The 23,925-nt window shown below is 39.8% G+C and overlaps 1 protein-coding gene across 9 annotated transcripts in view; it reads right to left on the bottom strand.

Moving 5' to 3' along the window:
• The window catches only part of MAST4 (microtubule associated serine/threonine kinase family member 4), a 301,580-nt gene that overhangs the window by 182,417 nt on the left and 95,238 nt on the right, over positions 1 to 23,925 (bottom strand). The window contains exon 1 of one of the 9 annotated variants that reach the window (XM_064641892.1): positions 16,326 to 16,393. The exons of 7 other annotated variants lie outside the window; for them this stretch is intronic. In XM_064641892.1, coding sequence (XP_064497962.1) covers positions 16,326 to 16,364 — 39 coding nt within the window. In that variant the 5' untranslated portion in view covers positions 16,365 to 16,393. Of the gene's footprint in view, positions 1 to 16,325; positions 16,394 to 23,925 lie in introns of those variants that run through there. One more of the 9 variants, XM_064641887.1, reaches the window with a different exon arrangement.

The raw sequence follows: 23,925 nt of genomic DNA, 5'->3' as shown, positions 1-23,925 counted from the left end.
AATATAGTAGGAGTAGTAATCCGAGTTATTAGAACCAGCATTACAGAAAAATTAGTTATCAACACTTCCATAAACACTTGGTTACAATTGCAGAAGACTTTTCTGCTGATGGTTATGTCTTTAGATTATACTCCATTAAATTACTGATGTAATTGACTAAAATTAGCAGTAAGCACTAGGGCTAGGTGATTTTATCACTGCTCCTTTTGGGAGATACTCTTGAAACCTTTGATAATTTCTTCTCAAACTTCTCCATGCCTTCCCATTATAATCTAACATAAACTTTAATATAGTCAAAAATGGATAGGTGAAAAGGGTCTCCTTTCTATCACAGCTTGGAAACAATGGTAGGGTCATCTTAATCTTGACATTAGCTAGCAATAGTGCTAATCTTCACAGGCCCTACCTTGTCTTGTATTAAGGTTATTAACCCACCTAACATAGGATCCTTTACCAAACTGAGAACTTGGAATTTTTGTCTCATTGGCATTTTTCTTCCTTTCCTGTGTTCCCTTCAGAGTGCACTTCAAGAGAAGTTGAGAGCCGGAACAAACAGTGTTTACATGTGGAAAAACGCCAGCACAGCACAGATACCGTTTCAGAAGCATAAATGTTTTTATAAATGTGATTATTCCTATGACAAGGAAAGGCTTTAGACTATTAGGTGTTTATGTGGGCTGTGTGTTCAGTAACACCAGCCATGCTGATACATCAGAACAACATTCCAAATCAGAGCATATCAACAGTTCATTTTATTAGCACAAAATAATCAGATGGGTAGACTTGATGCAATACTGTCCCAAGTAGGGATGAAAGTTTATCATTAGCACATGTGAAGAGAGCTACCTTGAAGGTTCAACTGATCAAGGAATTTAAAAAAGCTGTTGGCACAGTGCATGAAAAAAAAAAACCAAAACTGAATTTAGAGAATAGAATAAACATGAGTAAAGGTCTTTCACTATGGAAAAGTTCTTTATAGAGCATCTGAAGCAGGCAGAGACATTACACTGTATGCGTAGAGATTTTTCATTACATCATAACATCCTGCCTCCTAGTATTGCATTTCAGCTGATAAAAACAGAAACCTTTTGCCAATGTCAGCTGACATACTGCTCCATACAGGACTGTCTAAAAAGGGCAGACAAATCACAGAAGAAGAAAAGGCAGATCAGGGTCAGTGTCACATAGACACAGCAATCTTTCAGTTGAAAAGCAAAAAAATAAAATAAAATTCAAAAAATCTACACACTGAAAAGACTATGCATTCAGAGTAACTGCAGTTATTACCAGCAAAGCACACGCAGTGGGATCCAAGATACCATCGAAGGGTGAATATCCTTTACAGAGGAACAGGTCAGTTGCAATTATAAGTTGATATAATAAAACTACATCAACAAGGACAGCTGAAGGAAAACCAGAATGATCCTTAATAATTCTCATTTATGGTAAGATATTTTAAGCTAGATGGCATACAGAAAATTGGCAAGGGAGCAGAACAAGTCAGAGACTTATTTCATTTAACAGGTGAGTACTCCAAGAAACAACCTTGTGGAAAACAGACATCTTTAAAGGAAAGGGAAAAAAAAACCCACGCAAAACCAAACACACACACCATCAAAAAAAAAAGGAAAAAAACCCAAAACACAGCCAACAAACAAAAAACCCACGCACACAACAAAAACCAAACAAAAACAAACAAACAAACAAAACCACACACAGATAGGGGCAACAAGTATTGCACATATTACATAGTTTATTTCTGAAGACACAGAAGCCTGAAAGCAGTTGTGAGGAGAAAACACAGTTTTGGCTGCAGCGGCTGGTAGCTGGTTCAACAACATGCAGGCTTTAATACTGATACTAAAAGCAGTTTCCACAAAGAGCAGCTACCATTAACTGTATCGCTATTCTTGTGAAAATGGCAGTATCCAGAGACAAGCAACTGAAAATAGCAAGTGACACAAGCATGTGGTCTTATCTGAAGAAATTTCTACTTCGAGACTGAAGTGGCCACAGACCTCTTGGTTTTTTTCTCTCCCTTTTTATTAGCTGCCAGACCAGGATCAGAAACAAGTGGCAGTAATTCCATACAGAGGAGCTGAATTCATCAACAAACACAACAGCTGATCCAACAGTTTTGCAAGTATTTAGTACTGAAGAAAAATAAATTCACAGCAACAACTCTCTCCACATCAAGCTGGACAAATCCTAATGCCAACAAGTCTATACTGAAAAACAGCTGCTCACATACCCTTGAATCGTGATCTTGAAGCATGTTTCCTCCTCCAAGACTAGCCCTGGGCTATTTCCTCATGATATATCTGCACCCAAGACTTAAGTCTCTGCCATTTCCTGCAGTGTCCTAACACTCCAGCCTGAGCATCTTGGCATTTGAGTCCAGCAAAAGCCGCAGCAAAACTTACAGCCAAGGCCTGCTGTCATGGCTAAGATCACATCTGAAGTTTGTTTTTTTTCTTTGCACATGGCGACTTACCTCCTGTTCTACAGTCTCATACTCGATGCAGCTGTTCTATTCAGTTACCAAACCACTACACTGCATATTTTTAAATGCTCCAAAGATTGTTTTTTTCTTTTCATTTTAATGTAATAGAAAGTTAAAAGTCCTTCACAACGTTACATTTCCACTTTGTTATCATTTATCTACTTAGGAGAGCTACGTAAATACAGCTTTGAGAGTACAGCAAAAATACAATAAAAAGGACAAAAAACGTAAGAAAATCAGAAACAAAAATCTTGGTTTAGAATGTGATGTGTTTGGTCTGATTTTTCTCTCTATTGCCTCACAGGGGGCCAAGATATGACAATCAAAGAACACCATTCAACTTCTGATAATTCAGTAGTTTTAGGATGTAGTAAAGGAAGCAGTAAATATTGTGGAATAGATAAAAAAACAAGTCATTTCACATTACAAAAAACTTTTCAATTGTAACACTAATTCACCATATTATCCAGTTATGATTTTATTAATTATATGGCACCATTCAGAAAGTCAACATACTACATCAGCATTAGCATTTCTTCATACACACAGCCTCCTGGCATTGGTTACCCGTTGAACAGATCTGTGAAAGTTACCAAGACCACCTCAATCAGATTCTTGTTTGGTAAAAACTACAGGCAATTAGGGTCTGTCGAGGTATTACAGTCATTTCATACTTAGCATACTTAGTTCTTGAACTGTATTAGAAAATAAAACTTCGACATCTCTCTTTTATTCTATAATGTTCTGTCTGTTCTGAGGTTATGAGTTCATGGTAAAAAGACACAATCAGTAAATTCTAGATCACCAGCCCTGCAGTCTCAAAGAAATAAATTTCTCTGTGTCTCAACTTACCAAAGAGGTAACGAAATGCTATTCCTGTTTCAACAATAATATGACACTTTGAATGAGGAAAAAAGAAAGATCTAGGGAGAAAAAAAACGTAAATTAGTTTCAAGTTTTCAGTGTTCCAGCTGCAGATTGGTTAATCAGCTTTTAATTATTAAGAAAAAGTGAAGAAGACTATTGTCTTCATAGGCACTGCGAGCCTTCTTCTCATAAAGCTTAATTTAACTCATTAAAAGAATTTGATACTTCATAAGCAGGAAGGGGTAGCTGGGATGTGCAGAGAGGGATGGAGATTTCACATATTCTATCCCCACAAAAACTCACAGAACTACATAGCAAAACATACTCTGCTTATATGACATGATACTGAAAATGCACCAACACTTATGGGATATACAGTGTGGAAAATTCAAGTACTTGAGGTGACATGCAAATAATGCAACAGATCTATGACAAAACTGAGAGGATCAATTTAGGTAGAGATGGACTTTAGCAGATGTTCAGAAGTTTGGAACTTACCTTCTGACAATATGGTATAAGACAAAAATATATGCAAACCCCTGCACTGGCCTGAGAGGTAACAAACAACATAGTACATTCTCTCATCGTAGTCTCTATGACTTCAAAGTGTTCTGAATTCAAATTCCTTATTTTTGTAAAACAGACCAGCAGACAGTAGGCTGGTCGCCAAGTGCAGAGGCAAGACCAAATTACCAATTCTAACATACAGTTTTTTCCTCTCAGCTTTAAATTCATGAAACTGTAAAATATTTGGGGGTTTACTATGAGGGACGGATAGGTTGGTTTGGTTTTTAACTAGTGAGATATTTATTTCTTGCTTATCACTGCTGACCAAATTTAGAACTTCAGTGCAATATACAGGCTGATCAGGAAACCTCTTTCTGCTGAGAGTAATCTCCCAGAAGAGCCAAAGCATAATAAATAGGGAAGATTTCTACCTGGTTATGAAATTAAAAAAAAAAGTAACGAGTTCTCAGTTACTTCACAAAGAATGTCACTTTCATAGAATCATGGAATCAGTCGGGTTGGAAAAGACCTCAGAGATCATAAGTCAAACCCTTGATCCAACACTGCCGTGGTTACTAGACCATGGCACTAACTGCCCCATTCAGTTTCATCTTAAAAACCTCCAGGGACAGAGCATCCACAACTTCCTAGGCAGCCCATTCCACTGCCTGATTACCCTTTCTGAAAAGACTTTCTTCCTAATATCTAACCTAAACCTACCCTGGGACAGCTTAAGACCATGCCTTCTTGTCTTGCTGACTACCTGGGAGAAGCGACCAACCCCCATCCGGCTACAACCTCCTTTCAGGGAGTTGTAGAGAGTGATGAGGTCTCCCCTGAGCCTTCTCTTCTCCAGGCTAAACAACCCCAGCTCCCTCAGCCTCTCCTCAGAGGACTTGTGTTTGAGTCCCTTCACCAGCCTTGTTGCTCTTCTCTGGACCTGCTCCAGCACCTCAATATCCTTCCTGAACTGAGAGGCCCAGAGGACCCCAGGTGTGGCCTCACTAGTGCTGAGTACAGGGGAAGAATCAACTTCCCTGGACCTGCTGGGCACACTGTTCCTGATACAGGCCAGGATGCCATTGGCCTTCTTGGCCACCTGGGCACACTGCTGGCTCGTGTTCAGCTTCCTGTCAGTCCAAACTCCCAGGTCCTTTTCTGCCTGGCTGCTCTCCAGCCACTCTGTCCCCAGCCTGTAGTGCTGCAGGGGGTTGTTGTGGCCAAAGTGCAGGACCCGGCACGTGGCCTTGTTGAACCTCATCCCACTGGAATCAGACCATCTCTCCAGCTTGTCCAGGTCCCTCTGAAGAGCCCTCCTGCCTTCCAGCTGATCAACACTCCCCCCCAACTTGGTGTCATCTGCAAATTTGCTAATGGTACACTCAATCCCCTCATCTAAATCATCAATAAAGATATTAAATAGAACTGGGCCCAACACCGATCCCTGGGGGACACCACTACTGACCGGCTGCCAACTGGATGCAGCCCCGTTCACCACCACTCTCTGGGCCCGGCCCTCCAGCCAGTTCCTAACCCAGCACAGAGTGCCCCTGTCCAAGCCGTGGGCTGACAGCTTTTTCAGGAACATGCTGTGGGAGGTGGCATCAAAGGCTTTGCTGAAGTCCAGACAGACCACATCCACAGCCTTCCCCTCATCCACCAGGCGGGTCACCTCATCATAAAAAGAGATCAGGTTGGTCAGACAGGACCTGCCCCTCCTAAACCCGTGTTGGCTGGGTCTGATCCCTTGTCCATCCCGTAGGTGCTGTGTGATTGCACTGAGGATGATCTGCTCCATGAGCTTGCCAGGCACTGAGGTCAGGCTGACGGGCCTGTAATTTCTCAGGTCCTCCTTGCAGCCCTTTTTGTGGATGGGCGTGACATTCGCCAGCTTCCAATCATCTGGGACCTCCCCAGTGAGCCAGGACTGTTGGTAGATGATGGAGAGCAGCTTGGCGAGCTCTTCTGCCAGCTCCCTCATCACCCTTGGGTGGATCCCATCTGGTCCCACAGACTTGTGAGGATCTAAGTGGCTCAGCAGGTTCCTAAGTGTTTCCTCCTGCGTTACAGGGGGGCTGTTCAGCTTCCTGTTTCTGTCTACCAGCTCCAGAGGCTGTTGAAAACTGAGGCAAAGAAGGTGTTAAATACCTCAGCCTTTTCGTCATCTTTGGTGACTATGTTCCTCCCCATGTCCAATAAAGAATGGAGGTTTTCCTTGCCCCTCCTTTTGCTATTGATGCATTTATAGAAGCACTTCTTGTTATCCACTGACAGAAGTGGCTAGATTAAGTTCAGACTGTGCCTTTGTCTCTCTAATTTTCTTTCTACATGACCTAACTATAGTCCTAAACTCTTCCTGAGTAGCCAGCCATTTTTTCCATAATGGGTAAGCTCTCTTCTTTACCCTAATTTCCTTCAAAATCTCCCTGTTCAGCCAGACCGGTCATCTTCCCCGTCAGCTTGCCTTTCGGCACACTGGGACAGCCTGCTCCTGTGCGTTCAAGACTTGTTTCTTGAAGTATGTCCATCCCTCCTGGACCCCTTTGTTTTCAAGGGTTGTTTCCCAAGGTACCCTCTGAACCAGTCTTCTGAGTAGGCCAAAATCTGCCCTGCGGAAGTCCAGCGTAGAGGTTTTATTGATGGCCCTCCTTACATCCCTGAGTATTGAAAACTCTATTATTTCATGGTCACTGTGCCCCAGACGGCCTCTGACCACCACATCTCCCACCAGCCCCTCTCTGTTTGTGAACAGGAGGTCTAGTGGGGCCCCATTCCTGGTTGGCTCATTTACCAGCTGGAGCAGGAAATTATCCTCCATACACTCTGGGAATCTCCTAGACTGCCTCTTCTCCGCATTACGGTATATCTGACAATCCTTACAGTTAGGGTAAGAAACCAAGTCAATAAAAAGCGATGTGCATGCGTAACTTCAATTTCGAAGAGTAAGAAAACAAACTATCTCAGACAAACTCAAACTGAAAGCTATCTCCCAAAGAGACCACAAATCAAAGGTCAGGACTGCATCTTGCACCAATTAAGCTATTCAGAAACAGAAAGTACTGGCAAAGGAAAAATTCATCTAAAGTAATTTCCTGTATCCCATTCTTATAGCCATAGATGTTAAATTTTGTGTAAGAAAAACGTGTAACTAACAGGTTTCCTCGAATCACTTGGCAGTCTAACACATTAGTGTGCCAGATACTCTCCCATTAGCACTGCTAGTTATAGCACTATCCCCTTCTCCCTAAACGCATCCTGTTGTACACAGACAATCATACAGCATTTGAACAAAGAATACTGGGCCATTTTGAAAGAGAAAGGGCAAGAATTAATATCTGACAGGATTATCATGGATTACTGCATTTCCTCAGTGGTGTTAGAGAGAAGACATAAAAAATAGGTGCTTTAAATATGAACTTTTTTCTAGAGTAGCTCCTTTGCAGAAACTCATCCATTTAAAAGTAACTGAATCTTCTCCCTGCATCTCAGAGCCTGAAGACTGGAGAACATACTTTACATACCTATAAGCCTGATCACCATTTTGGATTCAGCATCAGAGAAGCTTAGTACTATTGATTTGTCAGATAGACTCCACATCAGAAAGAAATTATACTGAAATAACTGACGGTGTCTTTAGGGTGAAAAAGACAATCAAAAAGCACAAACTACTATGTTTTGCAGAGGTGCCAAAAAACTAACTGGAATGTTCCATTCTTACTGTTAAAACAAAGGAAGGAGCATAACGTGCTACAGAAACCATTAAACGACATCAGCCCTAAACACATACAAATAAATACATAGGAACTGAAGTGGAGAAAATCAAATGGATGCACAAAAAAGGTGGTTGTTCTGTCATTATTCAAATCTGTTCTTCCACAGTCTTGTCATAGATGCTTAAAAATACGCAAGCTCTCACCTGCAATCTCAATCAGAAAAGAATAGCATTTTGCTGCGATCCTAAGAAGAAAGTAAGAAAACCAAAAGACAAACAGGAGAAAAACAAAGTTGGCATTACTGGTAGGACAAACTGCATCCAACTTAAACCAAATTCCAAAGACTCGTGAAAAAAATCTATGCTGAAATATGAGGATCTATGCAGAGTCCCAGGAGCACAGACAAGAAAGACAAGTATTATTTGAGAAATTAAACTGAACCAACTTAACAGTTAATCAAGATGCTGGACCAATTTAGCAGGCACTGGTCTCTTCAAAAGATCAGGGAGAAATACAACAAGGTCTTTGCAGCCACCTCATACAAATAAATTTGTTAAGAGTTAAATCTCTTATCACAAGTGCAAAGCAAAGCATGTAAATGCAGTAACAGTCCATATTCAGCGATAAACATGATATGCTTTGCATTAGATCTTCTCTGTTGCCAACCAACACAAGAAAATCGCAGATTTTGGCCACCCCGTCCTAAGAACAATTTTGAACTGCTGCTTCCAGACAAGAGTAAATATTCATGGCAAAAGTGACAACACATGAAAACACTATTCAGCTTCATGCCTGAATGAATCTCCTATTTATCACTGACAGACAGGCACAGAAACAGCCTAATAATACAACATACTTCATCACTACTTTGCTTACACCAACTAAACTATGATAATCTTTTACGTTAAAAGACAAACATACTGCTGTGTCTTGAAGAACTGAAAGAGAAAACAGCACATAACTAATAAAGAATCAGAGTAACATGAAATATAGCTCTTATCCTGGTCATAAACATTTGCTCTTAATTTTTCATTTATATTACTCCTTCCTTTCTTGCAATTCTCTACCTTTACTAAAATCTCAAAAAAATTGAAGCAATTGAAAAATAGAAAGCTGTGTTCACAAGGGGCACTGGAGTCTTAAAATCAATTCTCCACTCATAACCTGAATTTTCCAGCTGTGCTCATGAGTGTTGCATTCAGAAAACATAAGAGTTAAGGGAGTATTTTCAGGATCTTCTGCACACAAATTCTGAATGCTAAATTCCCTAATGTATCTGCAGAACTTGTGTACGACTAGACTTTTTTAGAGCAACTGAAATGGTATCCTTCTAGTGGTATAATTTAAAGCAAAGGGGTAAAATACATTGAAAAAACTTTTCACATCAAAGAACTCCACACAGAAGTTAATGCAAGCACAGACTTTATACACTTTTTAGCACATCTCCCTTGCTTTTCACATAGAAAGAGACAGTTACATTGTGGGACCGAAGAAGAATATGTATTAGTCGAAAAACATCTTCAGCTATCTTTCTCTATTTGATACAGCATCATTTATCTGTAAAGAACACCCGGAATATTCAAATATACAAAACACATGCAAAAAATATGCACACTTCAATTTCTAGCTTTCTAGGGCTAAAATAATATCAGAAGAATTATAATGTGACATTTATCTCCACAAAACATATCTGTGCACTTCAGTCCATTGTACAAGGCAGACAGTCTAAACAACTACCAGATTCCAGACAGCTAAAAGTGACATTCAGAAAATATACATTGTTTGGTAAGAGGAACTGGTAGTGCCACAAGCCCCATCTTTTAACTAAGCCCCATCTATTAGTTTGATTAGACTGTAAGTTTGATTACTCAAACATCTTCCTGAAATTTGATCACTTGAAATTTTCTCTTTTACAGCACCTACACAAGGACAAAAATTTTGACAAAAATTTAGTGCTGCTAAACTGGATCTCCTGTTTCTGATAGTAAGGCCTAAAAAAATACCTATTTTTAATACTTGTCAATGCTAATGTTCCCTTGGTTTGACATAGTGTGTTGGGGAGGATACCTAGATGTCATAGAAGTGTTATTTAATATCCCTGCGAAACTAAGCCAACAGTATATACAAAACAAAGGGATTTCAAAAAGGACAAAGTACTCCCAACATAACATGCTCTGCAGAAACTTCAAGTTTAGCATCTGAAGTCTCTGAAGAGCTTGTTTTTTCTCAAGGGCACAGACACCGAGTGCAATTATCCTTTTTATCTCTAAACCCAGTTTTTGCATGCTACTGAGGAGCACTAAACTTTAGACCTAAAAATCAAGAGGGATGTGAATGAGGAGGCACAGAGATTCAAAAGGAACACAAAAGTAGAAACTGTGACAAAGTAATTGAATAAGATTATAGAAGACATGAGTTGTTGACAGGAAACAATGTTGTTCTGATTTACACTGGATGAGGCATGGATCCTACAGAGAATAAGAGTCAGAGTTGCAGAAGTTAGCACTACATGCAAAGAGGAAAAAGCAAAGAAAACAATATCAAAACAAACTATGAAACTGAAGTATTGAGTGTTCTGCTTTGTGATCATTTTTTATCAAAATCATAATTTATGGGGTTTTATGTAATATTAATGTTCAGCTGGATAAATGCCACTGTTATAAGCAAAAAAGGGTAGTGCTTCAATCTAATAGGAAAAGGAATTAATAGCATCTCAAAGCCTGTGGGCAATTCTGATAAAACTGCTAACTTATAAAATGGAAAACTTCAGACTTTCAAAACAAATTTAGTGTATCAGTTGGTGAAAACAAATCTCAAATCATCGTGTTGAACGTGACCGATGAAGCAGCATCACAATCAAAATTGTATCAAACTCAAAGGAAGCTTCTTACAAAAATTCAAAAACAAAACACGGAAAATTACTAGTTTCATTGGTTGTGATAAAGTGAGTAAAACCATTTGTCAAACCAAGGACATCCCATGGAACTGAAAAAAACAAAACCTGTTTCAATAAGAAGTTACTGTCCTTCATGCAGCTATTATCCCTACTGTTACCAACAAAACAGACAAAGAAAAGAAAACACAAAGAAAAAAGCCCCACAAACAAGCAGATTTTGGAGATAAGCCAAGTGACTCAGGAACAGGAGCTAATGAGTGCACAGAGGACAAGTGCACAGAGGATGCCAAAGCTGCTTTTTATTATGACCCTTAGAACACAACCAAGATCAGTTCAAATCATTACAGATTCCACCACTGAGCTCATGAAAGGATTTCACATGAAGAAACATTAAGTTTATGATTTGCCTTCCAAACCTAACATAAAACAGTCACTCAGCTTTGTGACATACTATAGACATTATCAAGAAATGTTGTTACAATCAGAAGGCATTAGTAAGAAGTGCGCTATGGGCTACAGACAGCAAGTTTGGCCCCATGCCAAATATTTTAGCTCTGAATGCAGCATGGGACACTTTTTTCTTTTTTTTTTTTTTCATTTTTCAGAAATGCTTTCACAGCTCAAATAATAGCAAAGTATTTCTGACAGAAAGCATTTTAGAGGACCTGACAAGCACATAACAATGCGGGAGTGATTGGAAAATAAAGTGAATAAACTGATCAAGAGATTGTATACTCTATTAGGCCTGCACAAGTGACAGCTGAGGAGAGGAAAAGTGTTCTTTATGTCCATGTCTCCTCTCTCAGAAGGCTGGTCCTTTGCTTTTTAAAGGAAGCTATCACTTACCACAGCATTACTTATCAATATTTAAGCAATGAAAATATCTATTCTAACTTGCACATCTCTCTCCTTACAACAAAAACAGATTTAAAACGCCCTGTTTCCTACAACAGTGCGTAGAACCATCTTTGTAAGTCATTCTATCTGGAAGAAAAAACATAAATAATTTATCAAGATTATACAAAATTTGGGCTTTTTTTTTGGTTTTTTTTCCATTTTATATCTATGTATGTTCCTCATGCAAAAAACTCATAAAATGAAAGAGCAAGTGCTACGATTTAAGGAGTTCTGAGCTCTAGTTTGCAAATCTGGCCCCTGTTAGACAGGACTGGACACAACTACTAAGCAGAGGATGAATGCAGTGTGCAGACACATAGCTATTCCCATGCAGCACCCAAAGACGTATACCCTGTCTTCTTCTCACAATTGATTAATCTGAACCTACTGGAAATTACAAACTCCTTTTTTTCTTTTTTTTTTTTTTTTTTAATCCTTCTGGTTCCATGCCCTCCACAGACTTCTTCTTACAGACTTTTTTTCCGACACACTTACTGAAAGGCATACATACATATCAGACCTGATTTATAACTACACAACTCCTCCTTCATACTGTAAAACCATTTCCTACAATACAGGAACACCAGCAGAGAAAATGGATCAGGTCCCTCTTGCCTAGAGGAGAACACTCACGTACACAGCATTCAAATCAGTGAAAATTATTAAGAACCTTTCCAGAACCTCATCTGTAAAGCTGACTTTTCCATCCTTTTTCTTCAGTTTGCAACAGAAGGCAAAGTCCAATTAATATTGTACAACTTTTATCATCATTCCTGTCTCAGCAGACCACACCAAGAACACGTTCCTAAGCCTAAACTGCATCCACAAAAGAGACAGTTACAGTCTCCCTATTTCCTTTTCTCTCCTGTAGAGTGTGGCTTCCCAGATGACCCTTCCACTTCACACATCAATTTTCAGTATTTCAGAAGAATCATGACACCTTCTACACCAAAGAAATCTCACCTGTTTAGGAGCCACAAATAAGGCCACTATGCCTTGGAAATTATGTCCTTTCTTTCTGATTTCTCAGGATGCATTTTTAGGTGAATCAACAAGCAATGACTGGGAAAAATCTGTAAGGCTTTAGTTTTTGCACAGGTCCTTCTGTACCAAAAAGGACCCTTTTGTACCAAATTTCAAAACAGCTGTCTACAAAAGATAACTGTTTTCCTGTACTGGAGGCAGAAGGAAGGAATAGTCAAGGCTACATAATGACTGTGCCCCTTACCATCTTTTCTAGAAATGTATGGAATTGGCATAAATCGATTTCCTCAATTCTGCAAAAACAGCAACGCTCACACCACATTTTCATTTACATTGCCTACTTCCATTTTTACAGAAATAAGTCTGAATTGTGTGATTACTTCTACCTCACACCCTATCCCCCTCAAATGCATGTATTAGCTTTTCCATCAGAATTTTTCGTGTTGGTTATAATCATATCTCTGCAAGCAATACAGCACAGTCACTCTGAATTGAAAAAAGCCTTAAAGTCCCTACTAAAATTTTTCAGGAGAAAAAAGTGTATAAATACTTAAGAGACCAGAAAACAAACAAACACAGCATTTTCTTTGACATCTGGCAGGTTGCATGTATAACTGATTTCTCTGCTGTTGATCAACTTCTCTGCAAGTCTAATTGAAATAGCTTATGCAATTAGCCAAAGATTTACAAACACTGTTTACCAGCCACTAAGAGGCGAACTGAAATTAGCAAAAGGAAAATAAGGGCTCAAAGCATCTGTCTGACAAAGTGAAACCTTAATCAGTGCTAGAAGCATGACTGAAGCTGGCTGCATCTGGCAATAAGGTTTCTCCCACATTCCCACATCCTTCTTAGAGATTCAAGGAAGTATGTGCTACCTTTACTCACCATTGTGTGGGTTCAGAGTCCTTGGTTTAAGGCAATATAAAGAACACTGCTTGGCCAAACAACTAGACAAATTCATGGAAGAAAGACCAAACACAGGCTGTTAGCAGGATGCAATCAAAAACTGTAATTAAGAATATGCTATAGGTAGTTAGCTTTTTCATCTTTTTTAAACTTATTTTCAAGAGACAACTATTTCAATCTATACTAAACTACATTTACAAATTTTAGAAGTTTAAATAAATGGTCAATTTTATCCTAACGTTCCTTACAAAAAAAAAGTATTCTTTGCAATTAAAGCTTCAGAATTTCCTCACCAAGAAAGAGCACATAGCATAGATTGAGAAACTTTTATTCTTCTATGAATACAACCAACATAAGTAACTGGACACTAGAAATAGGTTGTAGTAAGATTAAATAGATGTATGTATTCAGGATGCAACAAAATAAAGTCTCTTTCTCTCAGAAGCCTGAGATTCAATTCAAGCCATTTCCTGGCTTTTTTTAAACACAGCACGATGGTACATGGCATTAAACACAACTACATCAGGTTCCCGTCTAAAAGGAAATGGCTTGTGTGTCCTGTAAATCAAGCTTTGAAGCAAACTGCACAAAGAGAATAAAACCCCGCAGTTACAACAATTTGGCTTTTAATTTAAACATGTGCTATTTCTTGCTATATGATTGGTTTAATTTAAATGCAACTTCACCTGAGAAAGCACACAGCTTTAAGCAGATTTACCTGCTTTTAACCTTTCTACTTCTAACCAAGAGAACTGACAAAGTCACATGAAGTTATTTAACCTTATACTGAAGATCACAGCTATTTCAGAACTGTCTTAACTCAGATCTTGTCCTTTTCTTTCCCCCACTGTTTCGTTTTGGGGTTTTTTGGGGGGGAGCGGGGTTTGTTTGGGTTTGGAGTTTTTTGTGTTGTTTGGTTGGGAGGGTTGTTCCTTTTGTTGGGGTGGGGTTTTTTTGTTTTGTTTTTCCTTTTTTTTGTTAAATCCCTTTCAGAATATACTCAACAGTCTTTAAAAGACAGTATCAATAATATATGAAAAAGAAGAGGGGACAGTTTCCCACAGAAAACAATGGCAAGAGAATTGTTTAGAGGGTTTTTTAAATGGTAAAAACATATACTACCACTATAAAATAAAAAAGTCACTACTTTGGGATGTACTATAAAATCAAAAGGTCAGCAAAGCAGACAACTCAGAGACTTAATATTTACTAACTAAACTTAAACAGCAGCAACACTTCTTGTCACATGTTATATCACCTGCTTTCCCGCTCACAAATTCTCTAGGCTAGTTGCATAGCCAACAGATGAACATAAAAACAGAGCAACAGAAAAACATAAGGGGAGCAAGAGGACAGTAAAAGACAGATTCAGTTTAAAGGTCTAATGAGCATAACTTGCATGTAAATAGGATTTCTCCCCCTCCCATCTTTGTCTAGTATGTCAACCTGAAAACTTCTGACCATTGGCTTATTTTCTCCACTCTAAGACCAGATTCTAATGACAGTCACGAGGTACACATCTTCAAAAACAATTTATTACTGCATATGCTGCAAGTCTAAATTGGCCTTTCTGGTAATTCACTGTGTAGCTTTTAATATTCTTAAGCGACCGTAAGCAAGTCTCTGAAATAGTTCTGGTATTCATTCAAAATTACTTTGTTAAAGTTATAGAAAATAAAATAAAATATAAATAACATGTGCAGAACTCGATGCACTTCTTTCACATGGAGGTTTAAGTTTTCCCTTAATCAGACCAAACTGCTGTTCAATTCTTGTCAAAAGGCAGAAATCTAGTTTACATTACTGAATGAATTACAGCAGGTTTAGCAAGAGGAAATCTGGCTTCACCGTGAAGATCTACCTCTTGAAACTTTTATACTCTCTTCTTTAAAAGCTGTCATCCACAGTCTCAACCTGCAGAAGAGATCCTCCTTTCCACTTCACAATCACCTTACAGAAAATATTTATGAATTAAGGACTGAATAATGCACCAAAATCATTCACCAAAAGTTATTCACTTTCCACAGCCAAATGTTATCACACAAAAAGTTAAAGAAAAGTTAATGGATTCTTAAAAGACTAAGAGACTCAAGAGAGTTCCAGGACTTCTGTATGCTCCGTAACAACACGGGCTACAGATTTTACTTGCCTTCATCTGTCTAACAGAAACTGTGACACTGGAGCAGCACCAAGCTGAAACCACTGATCAGAAAGGGCTTCCCAAAGGTCTTCCCAAAAAGTTCAAAACTGTGCAGGTTTAGTGCATCTTCAACATTTTAAGGGGTTTTACATTACTACATAACGATCCCAAATGCAAGGAGGCTTTCCTCTTCACCCTCCTCCCACCGAAATTGCGAATGTGGAGGAAAACAAAAGAAAGGAAGTACATTCATCGCTGAGATCGACTTGAGCAAAGGGCTTTCAGAACAATGGGCAGTAATGATGTAGTTTGAGATGGTGCTCCATTTTGGTGAAAGAGTAAAAAAGTAACTGCACCCTGTATCCGACGGTGGTCACATGCTCTATATTAATACACTGCAAAGAAAATTAATTTTTTGAGCGTTTAAAGCATTGTCCTAAGAGAGTATACGGCTCGAGTCTAGGATTCAAACAACATACGGTACCAACACTGTGTCATAACCTACACTCCATTTGAGATACGGCATTTTCTGGAGTTTAGGAACGCCAGCAGAAAAGTCATCCCAGAGCCGCCCCGGCCACAAAGTGCGCTGTACCCGGAGTGCCGGGAGTCGGACAAACTTTCTCCCCCCGGCAATGCCTGCCCGCCGCCCCGCTCCGGAGCTCGGCCGCCGGAGAGAACCGCACCGCCGCCACCGCTCCTGCCCCTACCCTGCCTGTTCCCAGGAAGAGCCCGGGCGGGCGCTGCCCAAGCCCTCCGCGGGCAGCGGCCGCGCCGCGCCCCGCCCGCACACAGGTGTCCCCCCGCGCCGAGCCCGCTGGCACCGCCCCCGGCCGCAGGTGAGGAGGGCAACTTCCAAACTGCGGACGGGCGTCGGCCGCCTCCCGCGGCGCCGGCCCCCGGCCCTACCTGCAGCCCCCGGCGCCGCAGGATGCCCGGCTCGTCCATGCCGCCGACCCGGCGCGCTCCCGCCGTGCGGCGCCGCCTGGGCACGCCGGACCGCCGGGGCACGCCGGACCGCCTGGGCACGCCGGACCGCCGGGGCACGCCGGACCGCCGGGGCACGCCGGACCGCCTGGGCACGCCGGACCGCCTGGGCACGCCGGACCGCCCGGACCCCGCTCCGCATCCCCGCACTGCCGAGCGCTGACATCACGGACGCGCCGATTGGCGCCGCCGCCGCACGTGACCGGCAACTTCGGGGCGCGAGGTCCGGACCCGCGCGCCGGCACCGCCCGCGCGACACGGGGGCTGCGAGCGCTCCTCGGCTCTGCCCCGGCTCGTCTGCTCCGAGCTCGAGGCGGGCAAGAGGTGAACGACAAGTCTGCGTTTACTTACAAAATGGAACTGCAGTACAGTGTTATAAAAGCACTGCCTAAGAAACCGCGCCCCACGGGATTCCCGTGTGAGGCTGCGGAGAACACAGCGAGAGAGGACGGGCTGCCCGAGGGGTGCAGGACACCGCAGCCCGCAGGTCCGGCTGTGACCTTGGGCTTGGCGCCCGAGCGCCTCTCATCAGCTCAGCTGACCCGACAGAACCAAGCAAAACTCCTCTAGGTGAAAACCCACGTGCTGAATCCCAAAAGGTTACGTCTGAAAGCACACATTATAATGAGCAAAACGGTATTGGAGTTTTCTTATCTGTCAAGCTGCTGGTTAAACAAACCATTGATTTTTTTTTTTTCTAACAACTGTCACCACACTATTAGCTATTCACCCATTAACAGTCTAAAACAAGGATTATGACAATCACAACCTCAAATCTAGTATGAAAAAGAAATATTGATTTCCTGTCAGATTGCATCATTTTGAGTAGTAGTCCATGTACGTTTCATAGTAGTAAAACCTGCTAGGGGCAAAGGCATTTAGAAGAAAAAAAAATGAAGGACTGATGAAAGGATAACGCTGAGCAGTAACAGTTTATGTGAAGAACAGAGAAAGAAAAGGCTGCTGTATTCTCTGCCCCCACTCCCACCCTTTCTTCGTATGACTGAAATGCATTAACATTACTGTTTTACACTTGTTACAATTTAAAAATTAAAAAAAATCAGCCGTCTTGCTCAATTACATTTCTCTGAGACCTCCAACTGTATTATTCTAAAGGAACTGTATTATTTCTAAAGAAACTCAGGTAATTTTTACCTGAGTTACACAGTGACATTAACTGAACGTGTTTTCCCCTTTGCTGTCTCTCCATGTCTCCAGCTCCAAATGCATCCATCACATTGGGTCAATGGCTTAAAACTCAGCCATCACCAATCTCGGTTACAGGACTAGAGCTGTATTTCAGTTCAGAAAGAAAGGAGATGCTCATACTGACCAAAACTCCAGCTCCACAAGAGGGAGACAAGAAAAAAATCAAACACATCGACAGATTTACAGATTTGTAGGCCAGAAGGAGGTGCTGTGCCCATCAAGTTTGACCTTTGTAACAAAGGCTTCTCAACCCTCCTAAATTAATTTTTCAAGTATATAATCTCTTTAAGCAGCATGCTGAACCTAGTGAAAATTTTTCTGCTTCACAGAATCAAACTGAAAAGCGACTAGATCCCTCACCTGCCTGAAACAAATAGAAAAAAGTTACATTAAGGATACACAGTTATCTCCTTTGGGTTCCTCCCAATACTCCTTTTCTGTGTGTCATCTTCTTTCTTCTTTGTTAACACTTTAAAATTTTGTCCCAATCATTCACACCCATGTGTCCTCACATCCTTCTCTATTTCCAAAGACAGAAGCGAATGACAATTTAAATGCTGCTGTTACGCCGCCAGTGAGGGTGGCAAAAATGAATTAGCCAAAGACTGTCAAGCTTCAAGGGTAAGAGGCAAAACCTTACCATTTGTCTCTCACAACACACTGCAGGTTTCATCCACAATGCTGTTTGCATTTATATACCCAATCTAAATACATATTTACATGAATTATTTTAATCACTGAAACAAAAAGCCTCCTAAGTCTCAATTTCTCAGTTCCTTTAAAGGTAAATAATACTGAGGTGTAGTTTTGTTCCAACCACCATTTTAGTCTATCTAACTATGCATAACTGTCCAATATATATGTATGAATTAAAAGTGCCCTATCCCACTAGCTGAGAGGTCATTACTTGAACAACAGCACAAAAAAGTCATACCTTCAAGTAATGTATCACTGACAGGCACAGATGTAAAAAGCCCATAATCTCACAAAACACCTCAAGTATCACAGAAGCTGTAATTTTGTACAAGGACAATTTACAGAAAGGATCAGAAGCAGACAGGACTGATGTACATGCATGAAGAAACTATCCAACTATAGACAGAGTGCAAGTATTACTTTGTTTTGCAATAAGCTAAAGATCATTGGTATAGCTACTTAAGTAATACCAGAAGGCAGGAGAATGAAACAAAGAGAAGACTGCCTTCCAGTCAAAGATGAGATAAATCTCAAGTAGAAAAGTATAAAACTACCTTTCAGTGAAAAGTCCATTTACTGTCAATTATAGAAGCTTTCCTAGGCTTGTGCTGCAATTTATAAAGGTGTATTAGAAGGAATTGAAAGGCAGAGAGTTGCAACTAACAAGGGAAGCACTGACTGAATTTTCTCACAATCTGTGAATCTCTTTAGATTCATATTGCCAAAGGTGTATCTGTATGTTTGAAAACATGTAAAGCCTGCTAGTTTTTTTCTGGAAGCTTTCAGTATTTTTCAGATTATTCAGTTACATTCACTATTGAAATCATGGCAGATAAGATCATGGCATGGTAAAAGTTATGTTTTAGAAGGAAAATCATTAAGTACAAGCATGCTCTTTGAAACATTTTAATATTACCTTCCTTATATATATGAAACAGCAAAATGCCCCACAGATTCCTTCACATCACTTGTATCAGAAAGGCACAGTTCAGTTGTACATGCACCACAAAATAGCACATGTGTACAGTGTATGAACAAAGAAACTTCCTTTTTTTTTTTCCCCTCATCAGGGGAGGCAAAGAAATACAGCCAATAATCTAAATTTAATTTTCCCAGTAATCTTTTTCCCCTATAAAGGAAGCATTTAACATAACTAAATGTGCATGATGTTTCAGAATTAATTTAGATACATTCTCCCAAGTACATGTTCATTTAAACCTGAAAAGAAACATGGTAGAAGATAATTTTCAGGACAATTACACAAATTTAGGAAGCTTTTATCCTTATTCAACTACCCTTTTTTTGCATTAAGCATATCATTTCACTTAGAAAATAATATTGACTGACAAAACCAGGAGAATTTAGAAATCACTGTGATTACTGAAATCAGCCAATCAACCAGATAAAATCTAAGCACGCAAAAATATGTATGAATATGTAGTTAAAGTTTTATAATGCAGATTTAAATTTAATTTTATGTATAAACATATCCCATGTGTAGCTGCCACTTTCATATTACATGTGGTGGCAACATATGATAAATCACATTTATTATGCACATGAAACAACTCGCTTGTGTTCTGCTCTTAAATCTATCTCTGTCAGGGCTATTTCCTATACCTTAAATACTCTACAGTATCCACCCACCATCATTGAATTTTAAAAATTATTATTTTCTTCCTAAATGTGAATATTCTAGTGCTTAGAACAGATAACAAGCAATGAAATAATTGCCTTACATTCTGATAACTTGCAATCTGAAATAACAGGAACTTTATCCCAGCACTGGTAAAAAGGGAGGTTTTCATCACATTTTTGTCCACTGATAAGCTATTCAAGTGATGTAGTAGAAAAATTAAAATTCTGTGCCATATTTTCAGAAATCTAGTTAAGTGGACACACTATAACTACAGATAGCTGTTTTTACAAGCACAGGAATGGAAAAATATGGAAATATTAAACATTACTTCCTATGCAGCCTTTCTCTAAGCACATTAAAGAAAGAACAATTAGAGCATACCAGAGTGTGTCCTCTTGGATGCTGTAGTTATAATGGTTTTGAAACAAACTTCTGCAAACACTGCTTTTGTGATTTTTGAATAGAGAGCAGCCCCACAGCAAAGGACCTGGGGGTCCTGGCTGATGGTAGCCAGGAGGGCCAACGGTATCCTGGGTTGCATCAAGTAAAGCATCACCAGCTGGTCAGGGGAGGTGATTGTCCCACTCAACTCTGCACTGGTGCAGCCTCACCTTTAATATTGTGTGCAGTTTTAGGCACCACAATATAAAAAAAATACAAATTTATTAGAGCATCCAAAGAAGGGCCACAAGGATGGTGAAGGGTCTGGAGGGGAAGCCGAATGAGGAGCCGATGAGGTCACTCAGTCTTCTTAGCCTGGAGGAGACTGAGGGGAGACCTCACTGCAGTCTACAACTTCCTTGTGATGGGAAGAGGAGAGGCAGGTACCACAGACTCTTCACACTTGTGACCAATGACAGGACTCAAGGAAATGGCATGAAGCTGTCAGGGGAGGTTTAAGTTGTATATAAGGAAAAGGATTTTCACCCACAGCGTGGCTGAGAACTGGAACTGGCTCCCCAGGGAAGTCGTCACAGCTCCAAGACTGACAGAGTTCAAGAAGTACTTGGACAATGCTCTCAAGCACATGATGTAATTCCCAGGGTTGTCTTGAGCAAGGCCAGGAGCTGGACTTGATGGTCCTTGTGTGTCCCTTCCCACTAGGTATATTCTGTGATTCCGTGGTAGTTTAAAGCATAAACTGCCAAGGGAAGATGACATTACAACTCCACAAAGGAGTCCAAGGTTATTTTTCTCAACAGTCATAAGAGAAATTGAGCCACCTTTATGTGCCACACCAACGTAATCATACTCTGCATACGATTAAGAAATCATAACACAGATCACATTCCTGTTTTGTAGCATTCTGAAAACAATATCAGTTCCTAAAGAAATTTACCCTCGATGTTTTACCTGAATTTCAAACACCCTAAGCAGACACAGTACATTATTGTCTATTCAAAAAAAAAAAAAAAAAATCTGTAAAAACAACTATCACTGAAAAGTTTTCAACCCTCCTATACATATACATCCACACCAAACCATCCATATTGTCACTCCACAATGCTGTCGAGAAAAGGGATTTCATTAGAAATGATAATGGATACCAGATCATCATCAATTAAAACCACAAAAGCATGAAAGCAAAAGCCCTGTAGGATACTGGGAGCTGAAAGATGTGCATATATTTCTTATATCAGTTTGAAAAATCATTCGAGAAGTGAATCAAAACAAAGAACATCTTTGAAGAATTTTATACAGATCAGTATCTAGCCATTTTACGTAAGTCAGAAACTTCCTACTATCACTACCTATTGTTACATTACCCAAAAGTTTTCTTAATGCAATGTTTTTAATGTTTTCTAAGGAAAATAGGGTTATGGAAACAACACTATCCATCTGCCTCTTGTTCTTTCAAATTCTGAAAGGTCTATTATCTGTGAAGTGTCACTGAAATTGGCTACAGCACTAGAAATGAGATGTTTCATCAAAATTAGCAGCAAAAATTGACAGACCCACACTTAACATCATCACCAAGACAAGGGAAGCTGTAATCCACTCAAAGCAGCAGATAACTTTTTAGTCTGTACATACAGACTAGCAGACAGAACTATAACTCTGCAATGTATTCAGCAAGAATTTCCTCATACAACCACAGGAAGGCTTGCTTGTTTTGATATTAACAGTAAAGCATATTTAAGATATTTAGTCAGTGAGGGAATACAGGCCAGCTTTATCACAAACTACTTGAACGAGATAATGAAAATCTACCACTTGGATTTCATGATTTATTTTCCAGCATTTCATTTACCCACAGAAGTTATGCAGTGATATCATGTGAACTTGCACGTTACTTTAGGAAACAGGGAAAACAATTCTCCCATTTTAGAGTGTTAGGGGCTAAAGTTGCCTTGGCTGAAATTGAGATTGATAAAGACAATTTAATAATAATTATTAACGTACATTGAAATTCTGAGAAACTAATGAATTTAACAGAACCAAGTAACATCCACAACATCATTTACTACTAATAATGCATGTTAAATAATATACAATTTTAGACACTGCAAACAACATATATTTTATGATTCAAAGTGCAAAAGTTACATTATTTCATCTACATAGCTCTTTATGTTCCTGTATACATTTGCCTAGTGTCCCTTCTAAAGGGCTGAGAAAAAATATGGAATAAATGCTCCATATGAAACGAACAGCTCCCTTTCAGGGTGCAACATGATAACCAGCACCCCTCAGGAGAAAAATACAGATATGCTTCACCAGCCAAATGCTTTCAAGGCACTGCTTCCTCTGAGTCCCCAGCTACAGCACTGAAGAAGGCATTGCTGGCCTGACAGCGAAATTGCGAGCTCTTACCAGGTTTTTTCCTCTATTCTCCTTCAGTATTGCAATCCTGTCCACACATACACAAAGAAAAGTGCATTGCCCCTTTTACATCTTTCAGAAGTAAAGACTTGTGGGCAATAATCACTTCATGGATTGATAGAGCGCTACTGAATTTGTGTCCCACTTTACCACATTACACAAAAACATATTCAGATAAGCCAAGCTGGTTTGCTGTGTATCCAAGAGAGAACTCTGACTACCAGGGCCAGCAATGCATTAAGAGATACTCTACTATTCTCCTGAGATACCATGTATTACTCAGAATAGAGATCACAAGCAGGGAGAAATTCAAGATTCCTTAGTTAGCAAAACTAATTCTCTTCTTCTGGAGCGGATAAACCTACACAAGTGGCAAGCCACAGGTTAGTGCAGGGTGCAACAATTTCTTCAAAAAAAGAAAATATTATTGATTCTGTGATTATGTTTTTTAAGGTTCTTGAAAATAAACTACTTTTTCCTACTAAAGCACATATACCTTGCCAACAGTTGCAATTACACATGTAGGAGCAGCCACACTCCATGGAGAATGTAGGTACACACTGGGTTTTCATGCCACCTGCTGGACAAAATCCTACTTATATCAACTCATTTCAGGGTTTGCCATTCATTCAGAAGGCTAATTTGTTACCTTAAAAAGGTAATAAATCAGTAAAGAAAATATTAGAAGAAAATAATTGTTGCAAAAGCAAACCAACTTTTTAAATAAGTTTCAAATAAGTAATCAACCTCTCTTTCAATGACAGAACATACAAGAGAAGACTGGTTACAACAGACAAGCCAGCTTCATCCCTTTTGCATCAAATACTATTCCTTAATGCATCAAAAAGCATTGGATCACCAATTCAACCAAGGTAGCCAGCCCTCCGATCTTCTAAGTTTTCCATAATTATGCAATAGCATAAAACAAATTTCTTTCTGAAAACAGAAGCACATCATGAGTACAATCTGTTTCTCTCATGAATATCTTTTCAACAAAGACTGAGACATACACACTAAAGTGTTTTTCCTTTTTTCAAAAGTTGCTGAGCTACTTGTCTCAGCATCTCCCCAAGGAATGCTTAACATCAAACACACAGGACTTACACCATTTTCAATCTTGGAATTCAAAGCACGACACATCTAACTATGTTTTCA

This window comes from Pseudopipra pipra, chromosome Z, assembly GCF_036250125.1.
Source record: "Pseudopipra pipra isolate bDixPip1 chromosome Z, bDixPip1.hap1, whole genome shotgun sequence".
Classification (NCBI taxonomy): Eukaryota; Metazoa; Chordata; class Aves; order Passeriformes; family Pipridae; genus Pseudopipra; species Pseudopipra pipra.
Note: the sequence above shows the minus strand (reverse complement) of the source record. Positions and strands in the feature narration are given on the sequence as shown.